We start from the raw sequence: 13,923 nt of genomic DNA, 5'->3' as shown, positions 1-13,923 counted from the left end.
ATACTTATATTGATGTCTTACCAATTCCACACTTTCACCCCAATATACTCCATAGACGTTCCGTTAGTTTCAACTTTTTTTTTTTGGCAAAAAACTGATGCAAAACTCTTCAAATCTCTTTGTTATTTTCATCATATTTCTTCTCCGTCTTTCGTTATCCCCTTCACATTTTCATCTTCTGTTGTCAAACCATATAAATTGCTGGATTTCGTGCCTTTCCCACCTCGGTAGCCGGGAACGTTCCAAATATGTGCTTGCCTACTCACGAGAATCTCTGTGATTCAATAAAACCATTCCTTTCTATGCTTCTAAGTGAATAGTTTAAAGATTCCCGGAAAATTTTCCATTCGCTCTCTTAATCATTCCTGGAATTTCTAGCTCACGGAACTGTATCTTTCTGGTAGTCGTGAAAGTGTTTCGAAATTTACGGGATGAAGTGCAGCGTATCCACTATTGAGCAAAGAAATAACCAGCTTCTGGTGGCAAAAATATCGAAAGGCAAGTACCAGAAATTGGGGTCCAGTGATTCTGCACATGTCGGCTCACTCGAAGTTAAATCATTTGAACGTGCCTCTCACAGTATTTGTATGTTTTTAACGTTTTTAATTAATTTAACTTAATCTACTAGTACTATTTTTTAAAATTATAAATTCCTGGTACTTGAATTTTAAACCAAAAATAAAAATATAATTTCTAATTTATTATAGGATTGTAGCTTCAATAAAAGATTTAGTAAAATAACATAAAATTATCTCTGAAAACAAAAAAGAAGTTTCTATGTATTTGTTAGGGAAATAACAAATTTGAAAAAAAATAAAATAAAATCATTTTAAAGAAATGTATTCAGTGACCAAAATAATGGCCAAATTTCAATCATAAAATCATTCCCATGATTGAGAATTTATGACTCGCCCAAACACAAGTTATATCTACATATCTAAAAGAGAGAATAATGTGTTTTTGGCCAGTTTGTGGCAAGTTGTCGGTTGTTCCCATACCACGTGTCTCACATGCACCTCTCCACATACGCTACTACACCCATCTCCAAAGGATACCACATATCTTGAATGTCTGGTTCGTACAAATGAATTCTTCCTCTTCTTTGCTCTTCTCATCGATCTCGTTCCATACGCTTCGCCTCTTGCAGCTTCCGCTTCGCCTCTTGCACCTTCTGTCCCCTCTGTTTTCTGCCCAGCGACCTGTCTTTCCTCCCCCCGCTTCGTCACGCTCAACTTCGCCCGCCGTCTTTTGCTGCTCTTTCTCTTCTCTTTTCGTTTCGTGTTGTTCACCTTCAGCCGTTGTTGTTCCCGGCCACCCACCGTCAATTGCTGCTCTTACTCTCTTCCTTTCGTTCCGTGTCGTCCGCCTTCGGCCAGTGTTGTTCCCGGTCCAAGACCCTACGAGCCACGCCCTTTTGTTCTGCTGTTACGCTTACTTGGGCCTCAGACGTTGCATCCACTGACATTTTCTCCCAGGTTTCAATGCTTATTGTAAAATTTAACCAGCTAATTACAGTCACATATATGCTTTCCTACTCATCTATTTTTTCATTTCAGTTTCCTCGTGCTCTGTGAAGTATTCTGAACGGTTTAGTGGCCTTCTTCACTGCATACTACAGGCATCGCCTAAGGTAAGATATAAGTGTATCGGCTACCAGCTGTTTCCAGTTTAGACAAGTTGGTTGCGCAGTTTGTGGAAAGTACCTTAATGGCCTTACGAAAATTATGAATGTCATGTAAGGTGGATACACTTCCCGGTTTTTAGATCTCATGACGGTCCATTTAAAGACAGCAACAAACATTGATAATGATGATAGCCACATATGCAAAAAAAATTCAGATAACTTTGTGACCAAAGGTTATGTGATGGATTACTAACGTGGAGATTGGTTTGCTCTCTGGGTAAAAAAAAAAAGCTGGAACACCATTATGGTAGTGGTGTGTGTGGGGGAGAAGATTAAAGCAAAGCAACTACTCATTAAGGAGCCTATATTTGTGATGTACTAGGCATTCTAACCATATGTAGGAGGTTTGTATATCACCTTGAAAGGTTGACTTGGCTTAATTTGGCCACCATAAATGATGTTGCCGAATGGATATGTCTTAATTTTGAAATTAAACAATTAGAAATAAATTACTATAGAAGCATGTGATACATTTGCATTATATAGATCGTATGGCTTTTACGTTATATACTTTTTTGAAACATAACATTTTATATATATTGTAAAAAACAATTTTTTTACATTATACTAAGTTTATTAAATATAGAATATATTTCATAAAAAAAGTTGTACATTTTTCTTCAACACAAAACTCTCCATATCTTTTATATTTAATTTAACTTACATACAACAGGGAGACAGCTTAAATCTTACGAAATCAATGAAAAAAATCAAAGATTTGCAATTTCTCTTCCAAATTAGAACATCCAGAAATGAAGCAAGGGGTAGAAGTTTTGTCAGGAACACAGTTATAGCATGCCTTCCGCCAATTGAACCATCATCAACATCGCACTCTTATAAAGAAAATAGCTCATCTTTACATGTTCACAAAGAGTTGCTGCCATATGTTACCACACTTGATTTTCAGGAAAGCTCCTCAACAGTACAGGAAGCACCTCTTCCAACAAAGCAGATTGAACATCATCCCAGTACAAGTGTTAAAAGAAAACTCAATTCCAAAGAAGATATAGCACAGAGAGATCTGAAATATGCTAAATAAGACCGAGATACTTATAATGTACTCAGTTTTAAAGCTACTATGTAGCAAGTTTCTTATAAATGTTTTGCCGTAAACAGGACATGAAAAATTTTTGAAATGTATATGCGTATAGATTCCCACTAGAAACTCTTATGTATATGTGATATGCTTCTACTGCTAACCATGCCATACATGTTATTACAGAACGTTGTGTCTTATTTATATTAGAGACTACAGTTATTTCAACAGTATTCATCCATTTAACTCGGAGTCGATAAATACCATACCCTTCTTGCTACGCAGTTCAAGCAACAAAGGAAAAGTCGCAACAGTAAATTGGGAAACAAGAGCTCTAGCCTTTCTGCAGCTTCAAAGCCATCCATTGTTTATGAGGTACTACCCTTTACTAAAAAGCACTCTCTTCTGATTAACAGTTGATGTTCTCGAATATTAGGCGATTTGCATGCTTCAATTAATTCAGATTCTTATGCCCATTGCAATTAGCGTTCTATGTTGTTGCTTTTATGCCTCTCAGTATATCTATAGATTTCTGGCAGAAATTTGTAGTTTCCTCAAAAAAGTTAAATTGTTATTTTCTGAATTCTGTATATTTCAAACTATGAATGAATTTTAAAGACAATGGTTTGCCTCCAATGAGCTCACTGCCAGATATAATATGCTTCATGTAATGTTTTCTTTGTAACAAGCCAATACTACGCTAACTCATAAACCTTAGAATAACTGCAAAAGTATAGACAAAATAATCAGCATACCTATACTATGCACATGTTATCACTATGATTTGAGTTCATGTTATACCTGCTGAGTTAATATACTATTGTTTTCTATATTCAGCTACTGCAATGCACAATTGAAAAGAAATTTCATTTCAGGTAACTTGATTATATCTTAATCGTTTAGTTTTAGCAAAAAAAAACTCACTACTCAATAAAAATTAGAAGAAAAAGACTCATTTAATAAAAGTTTATTTAGATAAAAAAATTATTCTGCAGAAAGTTCCTTTGTGAGAAATTCTCACACACATAAATGATGGAGAAACCTCAGGAAAAAAGGTTCCTTATATATCTGGCTTTACATCAGTTTTTAGCCCCCACTGATCCATTCATTTCCATTTGAAGGCTGAGCACTCTGAATTGCATTAAGCAATTTAATTTCTTGTTGTACTTATCTGATGTGTACTGTTTCTTTTTTGCCATCCAATTCTCTTAAATTACAATTTATCTTCAATTCAATTCCACTTGAAGGCTGAGCGCTCTGAATTGCATTAAGCAATTTTAATTTATTTCTGTACTTATCTGATGTGTACTGTTGTTTTTTTTTCCATCCAATTTTCTTAAATGACAAGTTATCTTCAACACAACCTTTGCTACCTCAATTTTTCTTATGGTTGTACGAATATGTTAAAAACTCTACTAAATAATAGGTGACCATATAAAATTATAAAATTAATGAATATCATCATGAATCATATATTTAAAACTACCCACATAAATTAAATGAAATATGCTTTAAAGTTATTCATTTAAATGTTGAAATCAATTTTCCTACTGTATTTTTTCAAATATAACTTCATGTACTATATTTATTTCTTTCATTAAACTTCGTTTTTTCCTACTCAAAATTTTAAAATTTTCAAATCTTAAACAAATTAACTATATCTTATCTCACTTTTTTTATCAACCAAATGTTATTTTATATGTTTAGTTATGTGTTACGATATACAGTACAAACTCTTGCTCGAAAAAAAAATTTGAATTCCTTCCAATTTGAAAATTATTTTATTGTTTGTAACAGTGTTCATTTTTTTGACACACAACATAGAAAATGATGATTAAGCTTGCTTCAACGTTACAAGTGTCAAAAATAAACCATGTGATGACTAGCCTTTCTTTTTTATTGAAAATAGTAGCTTTTAATCCAACACGTATCAATAGTTGTTAATGACTCATCTAAAAAAACCAACTCTTTTGCCATATATAAATATCTACTTACCTTATTTATTACTTCAAAGTTAGTTAATTATTTTACCATACTTTCACTTTCTTTATTAGCTATATCTTTTGTTCATCATCAAATGTAATGGAAAACAACCCATATTGTACTTGTATCGACTGTGGGCAATGTTACTACAACTATCTATTTCAAAAAGAAGTTGACGTTATGATGAAAAGATTTTACTCCAACCCAGTATGGACGGTCATCTTCCGACGAGTGCTTACAATGGAAGCAAAGCTTTCTCTTTTACTAGAATATGCAACTGATCTTGAGAAAGAATTAGATATCAAAGATATACATGCATCAACATCAACCGATTGTCCACTAAATAAATAAGCAATTGTTTTCCTTGTGATGTATAAAATGCTTAGTTATAAATTGTTTGTATCTACCTATTAAGAACTTTAGTTTGTACTATATCTACTGTACATATATAAAAGTTGTTTTTCATCTCTTATTTCTATGAATTTTTTTTGCCGTGTAATACATTTCCCCCTCTGTAAATCCATTTTACATATAGCATACTAAAATTTGCTTGTTCCTTACCATGAGAGTTAAGATAATCCATGAGAGTTAAGATTAATATTTACTTTAAGTTTAGTTTTTTTTAATTAGCCTCTTGTTACACTGTTGTTATAGGTGGTTCTACAAATTCAATAAAATTCTATATTTTCATATCTTCAAAAAATAAAATGGCAAGGCTAATAAATATATCACTTAAGCTCTTAAATATGAAGTAAAGAAATCCTCAAACATCTTTTAGTAATATTTACTTTAAGTATTCTCATCAATCGTTCAATTATCACATAATCATTAATAATCTAAAATACTAAAAAAATTAGGCTTAACAGATTAATAAATCCATTAACATAATCAATACCAAATATCCAATAACATCCTGAAAAAGTTCTCATCTGATAGTAAAATCCTTATACAAACATAAAAAAAAATATCTTTCATTTATTAAAGAAAAAAAACCATATGCTGCATAACAAACTTGGGAAAATACCTCAAAAATTGAGGTTATCAAAACTAGTATATATATATATTGGGCTTTGCTCTAAAAGAAAAACATAACTATTGGGCTACTAGGATAATTTTAGACGGACAGAAGAGCACTAAGGACATTTTCAACGGCCATTATTCAATTAGGGTTTTCGAACACTCTGGAAGCTGGAGTTCCTATAAATATTCCCTCTTCTGGCGTGTTATTCCTCTCTGTAACCCTAATAGTACGAACTTCCGGATTTAGTTTTTCTTTTTACATTTTATTTGTTGACATTTCTTTTCGCCGGCTCAGATCTACTTTACAATGGCGGGAAAGGGCGAGGGTCCAGCAATCGGAATAGATCTTGGAACTACCTACTCATGCGTTGGCGTTTGGCAGCACGATCGTGTTGAAATAATCGCAAACGACCAGGGAAACAGGACGACGCCGTCTTATGTCGGTTTCACTGACACCGAGCGGCTCATCGGAGATGCGGCTAAGAACCAGGTCGCCATGAACCCGATCAACACTGTTTTCGGTGAGATCTGTTTCCTTTGCTGCAATTTTCTTTTCGTTTTTGTGATTGAATTGTGTTGATTTGACATGTTTGCATAGATCTGTGGTTTGGATGGTGATTTAGTTGATATTTTTATCTTACAATTGATTCCTGTTGCGATGCTTGCTTTCGTTTGATTTTACTGAAAGTTTGATGTCTTCGACGCGAGCGTATTTGATTTCAATTTAGTTTAATATATATGTCGGTATGTATATATCTTGAATGGACTTGGTTGGGTTTATTCGTTGTGAATAGGTTTTAAATTCCGAGCTTAAATTATTCGTGCTGCTGATCGTTTGTTTTCATATGAATTGAAATTCAATAATAAGTAACTTGCAAGGTTTATTAGGTATATGGAATTTGAGTTAGACCTGGAATTCTGTGGATCTTGAAGTTTGTCTTATGTATTATTCTGTGAGGATCTAGTATTTTAGGTTTAGTTCCTAGCTATTTCAAGTTCTTAAACTTGATTTATCATAGCCGTTGGAAGCTTATTTCAGCTTTCTGTTAACATTCAATATGTATGTTTTACTTGTCTATTCCTACCTTTTATTATCTTTATTTTTGTTTAGTGAAAAATCCTTCCTGGCTTTCACCTTATCTCACACACTGGACAAACTTCAATGCCAACACCCAAACACTTTGTGCGACATTCCTCATGTTTGGAATTTTCTTTCACCATTAATTGTTGTCCGACTTAAATTGATTCTTGATAGCATAGATTTGATCTCGAAATAATATTGGTATCTTTGTGGTAATTCTTGCTTTTTCCCTCTTTGGCAGATGCAAAGAGGTTGATTGGTAGGAGATTCAGTGATGCCTCTGTACAAAGTGATATCAAGTTGTGGCCCTTCAAGGTCATTCCTGGACCAGGTGACAAGCCCATGATAGTGGTCAACTACAAGGGTGAAGACAAGCAATTTGCAGCGGAGGAGATCTCTTCCATGGTTTTGATTAAGATGAGGGAAATCGCTGAGGCATACCTTGGTTCGACTGTTAAGAATGCCGTGGTCACTGTCCCAGCATACTTCAATGACTCCCAGCGTCAGGCTACCAAAGATGCTGGTGTCATTGCTGGTATTAATGTGTTGCGTATCATCAATGAGCCTACAGCTGCTGCTATCGCTTATGGTCTTGACAAGAAGGCTACTAGTGTCGGTGAGAAAAATGTCTTGATTTTTGACCTTGGAGGTGGTACATTTGATGTTTCTCTCCTGACCATTGAGGAGGGCATCTTTGAGGTGAAGGCCACTGCTGGTGATACTCACCTTGGAGGTGAAGACTTTGACAACAGAATGGTGAATCACTTTGTCCAGGAGTTTAAGAGGAAGAACAAGAAAGACATCAGTGGTAACCCTAGAGCTTTGAGGAGATTGAGAACTGCTTGTGAGAGAGCAAAGAGAACCCTTTCATCTACTGCCCAAACCACTATTGAGATTGACTCACTCTATGAGGGTATTGATTTCTACTCCACAATTACACGTGCTAGATTTGAAGAACTCAACATGGACTTGTTCAGAAAATGTATGGAACCTGTGGAAAAGTGTCTGAGAGATGCTAAGATGGACAAGAGCACTATCCATGACGTTGTCCTTGTCGGCGGTTCAACTAGGATTCCCAAGGTCCAGCAATTGTTGCAGGACTTTTTCAATGGTAAAGAGCTTTGCAAGAGCATCAATCCTGATGAGGCAGTTGCTTATGGTGCTGCTGTTCAAGCTGCCATTTTGAGTGGTGAGGGTAATGAGAAGGTGCAAGATCTTTTACTTCTGGATGTCACTCCTCTCTCCCTTGGTCTTGAAACTGCTGGTGGTGTCATGACTGTGTTGATTCCGAGGAACACCACCATCCCCACCAAGAAGGAGCAGGTCTTCTCTACCTACTCAGACAACCAGCCTGGTGTCTTGATTCAGGTCTTCGAAGGAGAGAGAACAAGGACAAGGGACAATAACTTGCTTGGGAAATTTGAGCTTTCTGGCATCCCTCCTGCACCCAGAGGAGTCCCTCAAATAACAGTTTGTTTCGACATTGATGCCAATGGTATCCTGAATGTGTCTGCGGAGGATAAGACCACTGGTCAGAAGAATAAGATTACCATCACAAATGACAAGGGCAGGCTGTCAAAGGATGAAATAGAGAAGATGGTTCAGGAAGCTGAGAAGTACAAATCTGAAGATGAGGAACACAAGAAGAAGGTGGAGGCCAAGAATGCATTGGAGAACTATGCCTATAACATGAGGAACACCATCAAGGATGAGAAAATTTCCTCAAAGTTGCCTGCTGCAGACAAGAAGAAGATTGAGGATGCCATAGAGTCGTCCATTCAGTGGCTCGAAAACAACCAGCTCGCTGAGGCAGATGAGTTTGAAGACAAGATGAAGGAGCTGGAGAGCATTTGCAACCCAATCATTGCTAAGATGTACCAGGGTGCTGGCGGAGAGGCACCAATGGACGATGAAGGCGGCCCTGCTCCTGCTGGTAGCAGTGGTCCAGGGCCAAAGATCGAGGAAGTTGATTAAACTCTTGTTCAGCTGGACACATCTAAGCGTTTTATGGATCGTATTTTTGGGGTTTTTACTTTTGATTACTATGTTTTTGGTTTTGCTGGATAAAAACTGCCATTTTTTTTTGGTATTTTGCTTCAAGGTCTGGACCTTACTTTTCTATCTGCAATGGTATTGGTACACTCAATATTTTCCTACTTCATGATGCTTCTGTTATGTTACAGCATTAACTTTTGTAGGTTATAGTGTCCTTGAATTTCTCCACGTCTTTCAAACCTCGTGGAAGAAGCTAATTGCGTGTTCATTCACTTGCAATTTAAGAGTCGTGGATTATATAAGCTCTCTCCCCAGGCCCGAATTCCTAAAATTGACTCAGACCTTCAGATCCGGATTTGATAGATTGATTGTCTGCTTGTGATGCAACAAATATGAAGGGGATCGATTTGTGTTGGAACGTGATAAATCAACGCATGTTTTTGCATTTATTTCCCTAGTTGCACTTCTGTGGGTCCAACTGTATTCAGCCAGTGGAGAGTTTATACAGGCCCTTGAGAGCACGCGCGCGGATGTTCTCGTCTGCCCGTGCTGTAAAGCCCATCCTCTTTTTTAATTTTATTTTATCAGATTTCTCTGCCGTTGCATATTGAATAGATTTTAAATTTTTTAAAAATTAGGGGCTGAGATGATATGGCCGGTCAGAGCCATTCCAAACATTAAAATTTATATAAAAAATAAAAAAATATTTTTAAAATCATATAGAGTAAAAAAAATTAGTTTTTTTTTTTAAAATTATGAAAAATCACGTAGTCATATTTTTTTAAATCCAACAATTCTCCTATTAGTTAGCCTCATTATTTCTTAAAAGAACCACTTCATCCATTTTCTATTTTCATTTGATTTTCAACCCAAATACAAAAAAGAACCATGATCTGAATACTCCCAACGTTCTCAGTTTCATTCTCAGTCCTCGTCTTTTCCAAACACAATTCACCGACAATAAAATTTTGAACTTAATGTTCAACAAAACTTAGTATCCCAAAATCTAGTTAAAGTCGTCCTACTTTTCAAACCACCTATTTTAAACCAAGAAAGAAAAGAAGCCCATTGCTCAAGGTGACGATGGGTGAAGCTGTCACAAGGAGACATTAGACATGAACGAAAGATAAATGTCTTGTTAAAGCGTTATGCAATGCTTCTATGAATCCGACACTTGAAAATGATCAAAATAAGACTAGTTTACTAGGGTTGATTTTGAATAATATAACCACTGATTATCAAATTGATAGAAAACACATTCATGAGATAACATGCAACTACGTTTCACGGAAGTTGCGAAATGAAGTGAGCTAAAATGCTCAACCGAAGAGGAACTTCATTTGAAATTAATGATCCAAGGTTGAGTAAAGTGCAATGTAAATATTATATCAGTTTGCAATCACAAATTCTTCGTAAAGATTGAATCCATCGTAGTTAATTAGATTTAATTATTTGTAGTTTTATTTTTTTTTAATTACACGTGTTTTTCTAAATAATGTGCAAGTTTTAAAATTTTAATTATGTGTAATTTTAAATTTTTTAATTATGTATAATTTTATTCGATCTACTTTGAGCCAATAAACCCTAGAGATAGGTTGGCGGAATGGAAATGACTCCTCAATTTCTGACCATTAGTATTATTCTTGTCTCTTTCCAACTCTTGAATCAGGATGGGAATCGTCTCATCTTCTGGTTGGAAACAAACATTTACAATTCGGTCATGGATTATTCTACAGGTAAAAAAATCGGAACCAATCTTAAATTTAAAGAAAACATATAGACAACTCAATTTATATTATTCTAACTATTTTATTTATATAAATTAAATTTAGTTACTATTTTTATTTTTTTAAAAGATTTAATTATTGTATTTTATAATATAATTATTGATTAATTTGATTACCTCACGAATTATTTCGTTAATTTTATTGACTATTAGTTATTAAATGAATAAACTTAATTTCAAATGACAACCAAAACCACTTCCAAATGATTCACGAAACTACCGATTCCAAAGTTACTATTATAGATTTTAAAGCCGTGGTAAAACCTAAAAACTCTAAATAAAAACTTTCTTCGATCTTTATATAAGAAATAAAACCATTATTTATGAACGTACAAAACCATAGAAATTGTGCTAAATTTGTTGTAAAATTCCAATAAAAATAATTATCAAAGAAACACACATAATCCAATGTTCGAAATGGTCGTGTCCCGCCCATGTACAACCACCAATCATAATTCAAATAATTTATAATTTATTAAAAAAGCTAAGGAAAATGTTACACCACATATTTTTGACCACTTGTATATCCAAATTTTCAATAATTAATTGGTGGGGCTTTATAAAAACGTGACAACTATTTTGATCACTAAGTTTGTCTATGGCCCGTACCACGAGATGGTTCATTTTTAACATGTCGTGTCGTGTTCCTAATAATTTAACAAATCCACACATGATATAAAATTTGGTTTGTCATCTTGTTAAACTCGAATTTAAAAAATTTCTGAGATAAAATATTAGCTTTAAATTATTCCTATTATTATGAGAAAAAAAGTGCGGTTTCATTTAAAATGAAAAAAAAAAGAAGAAGAAGAAGCTAAAGTTATCAAAAGCTAGTGAAAATGGTTGATGTGATCAATATTAAGTTTGCAGCTTGATTTTGTGATAACTATTTCAAAAAGAGTGTGATCGTTTACACTGACAGACTCAAGATTTGTCGATTGTGAAGGACTGAAAGTTGCATGTTTTCAACGTTAATTTATACAAAAGTTACAAAATCGAGGACAAAAATTGAATGAGATCGATCTCTAAGTGGTTATAGGTTATGTCACCATCTAGATTTATTCGAGAGATTAATTAAGATAAGGTTCCTCCCTATATCTAACTCGAACAAAACATGGATATTTGGTTTACCCAAAAAAAAAATTATAAAATGAGTGGATGATTGCAACACTTCGATGATATGACATCAAAAAATTTAAAATACCCCAAATTCGAATACAAAAAAAAAATATTTTAATTAATGAATTTTTTTTTAAAAAGATCAAAACTAAAATAACCAAAAGAATCTTGATTCAAAATTTATTCTATTCAGTTATAGATCCTAAAAATTCTAAATTTTAGTATAGATTCTCAATAATTTATATATTAATTGTTTAATTCCAAATGTTATCCAAAATTTTAAAAATAATTGTAAATTTAGGGATATATAAGAAAATGAAAAGTTTCACGCACTTCCTCTTTTCTTCAAGACTGCTAAAGAACATAGTGTCCCACAACTTCTGTACAAAACTTATCATGAGCACCGTCACTACCGCGAACTCCACCTCTCCACCGCCGTCTCCGGCTGCGCATCCCCATAACTCCAACTTGACTCCGACGACCGCCATCCTCTGTCTCGTAGCTCTCGTAATTTTACCCATGATCCTCTACACCTTCTTCATAGCAATGAAATGCCACAGAAACCCGTTCCGGCGGACCCCCGCCAGGTCTTCGGCGGATATTAGCAGCAAACTGAAAGAAGTGGAGCTGGTTTACGGCTTCAAGTACAGAAAATCAAGAGCCAAAGGCCAGAAAGAGGCGGCGGAAGGCGGCGATCAGTGCCCCGTTTGTTTGTCTGTTTTCTGTGAAGGAGAAGAGATACGGCAGCTGAACGCTTGCAGGCACGCGTTCCACGCCGCGTGTATTGACATGTGGCTGTATTCTCATTCGAACTGCCCCGTATGCCGCGCCGCCGTCCTGGTTAAGCGGTTGAAAGGGGCTGTAGTAGTGGGGGAAGACGATTTTCGGCAAGGCCTTCCGGATGCCGGGAATTTGTTGTGATTTAATCTTTAATGAATTTTCAGGTATATTCTTTCCTCCTCTAAACGTAATGCTAAATCAAAATCTTGATCAGAGGATAGCAATCTTTTATTGCATATTTTTGTAAAGAAATTGATAAATAAGTTTCGGACAAATTACGTTTTGTTTATATATTTGTTACGATGCGATTATAGTTCACTTGTGTTGTAAAATTTTAGTCTGCGATTTTAATTTTTTTATCAGGTGAATTCAATGTCATAAAAAAATACAAAAAATAAAAAAATATGGATATAATATATACATAAATTTGAGTTTGTCACGACACGTTTCTTAATGATTTTGACAAGTAAATCAAACAAGAACCTCTATGGTTTTTCCCCCCTAAAAATGAATGAAATAATCGTCCATGATTTATAATCTCTATGGTATCATGTCAGACATAATTTCGAGATGGTATCTCGATTTATGAACTCAATTATAACAAACATCGTTCCATTTTTTTCTAAAAAAATCTCGCTTAATGAATATAATCGGATTAGCACTTCAAATATGGAGTTCGGTAAGTGAGTGTGACATTTTTCTTAGCAATTATATAAGTTTTATAAGGCTTATTTGAAAACTAACCTGCTAAGTTGTTTAAATAAAATAACATCATAGAGAAGTTAAAAATAAGGAAAATTGATCTTCAGGCCTCAGCCGTCGATTTTTTTTGTGTTCAATCCCTCGGTATTTTTTTAGTACCACATTTCCACATGAAGTGTACCACATTTCTACATGAAGTGTACCACATTTTGTATGACATAGTACCACAATTTTGTGGGTAGGGAGTGAACCCAAAGAAATATTTTGATTGAGGATTTTTCACCAACTTCTCCTTAGAAATATTGACATTTTAGGTATTAAAAACTATTTTTATTATCATAATTTAAAAACATGAATATCATGGCAATGTAAAACTAATATAAACTAAATGTTTCTCTATATATTTTGGAATTTGTGTCATTGAATTTTCAGAGGGTAATTTTGGGACATATAAAATTTGTGCTAATATCTGATCTTCCATGTTATTAAAATAACATCTTACAGAATAAGTATGTGCCACCTAGCTTAAACTTCCAAACAGTTTGTTCTCAAATATTTTTTAAAAAAAAAATTACGAGCCCTCATTGTTTTTTGGTTTTTGTTTTGTTTTAGAGAATTGATTTTTTTATTGACTTCAAACGTTCAACCAATTCTATCATACAAAAAACAGAAGCAAACCAGGAGAACCATTTCCAATTACTGAATAGAGAAACTTAATTCGTACTGAAACTTTGAGG

The 13,923-nt window shown here is 34.4% G+C and overlaps 2 protein-coding genes across 2 annotated transcripts; both read left to right on the top strand.

Moving 5' to 3' along the window:
• Positions 1 to 5,916: 5,916 nt before the first annotated feature.
• LOC140971133 (heat shock cognate 70 kDa protein 2) lies at positions 5,917 to 8,965 on the top strand. Its single transcript, XM_073433224.1, has 2 exons — positions 5,917 to 6,244; positions 7,046 to 8,965. The coding sequence occupies exons 1-2, from the start codon at positions 6,031 to 6,033 to the stop codon at positions 8,776 to 8,778; spliced, it is 1,947 nt and encodes a 648-aa protein (XP_073289325.1). The 5' UTR covers positions 5,917 to 6,030; the 3' UTR covers positions 8,779 to 8,965.
• Positions 8,966 to 12,031: 3,066 nt separating this feature from the next.
• On the top strand, positions 12,032 to 12,794 carry LOC140960978 (RING-H2 finger protein ATL33-like). The gene has a single exon (XM_073419306.1). It carries the CDS (start codon positions 12,101 to 12,103, stop codon positions 12,623 to 12,625), a length of 525 nt encoding a protein of 174 aa, XP_073275407.1. The 5' UTR covers positions 12,032 to 12,100; the 3' UTR covers positions 12,626 to 12,794.
• The last annotated feature ends 1,129 nt before the right edge of the window (positions 12,795 to 13,923 follow it).

Source organism: Primulina huaijiensis, chromosome 2 (assembly GCF_012295235.1).
Source record: "Primulina huaijiensis isolate GDHJ02 chromosome 2, ASM1229523v2, whole genome shotgun sequence".
In the NCBI taxonomy this organism is placed as follows: Eukaryota; Viridiplantae; Streptophyta; class Magnoliopsida; order Lamiales; family Gesneriaceae; genus Primulina; species Primulina huaijiensis.
This window is presented reverse-complemented; position numbering and strand designations above follow the sequence as displayed.

Excerpts from the sequence above, each read along its gene's own strand:
- LOC140971133 (XM_073433224.1), top strand. The coding sequence starts at position 6,031 with ATGGCGGGAAAGGGCGAGGGTCCAGCAATCGGAATAGATCTTGGAACT. Across the intron at positions 6,245-7,045 it reads CCCGATCAACACTGTTTTCG|ATGCAAAGAGGTTGATTGGT; the intron begins GTGAGATCTGTT and ends CCTCTTTGGCAG.
- LOC140960978 (XM_073419306.1), top strand. The coding sequence starts at position 12,101 with ATGAGCACCGTCACTACCGCGAACTCCACCTCTCCACCGCCGTCTCCG.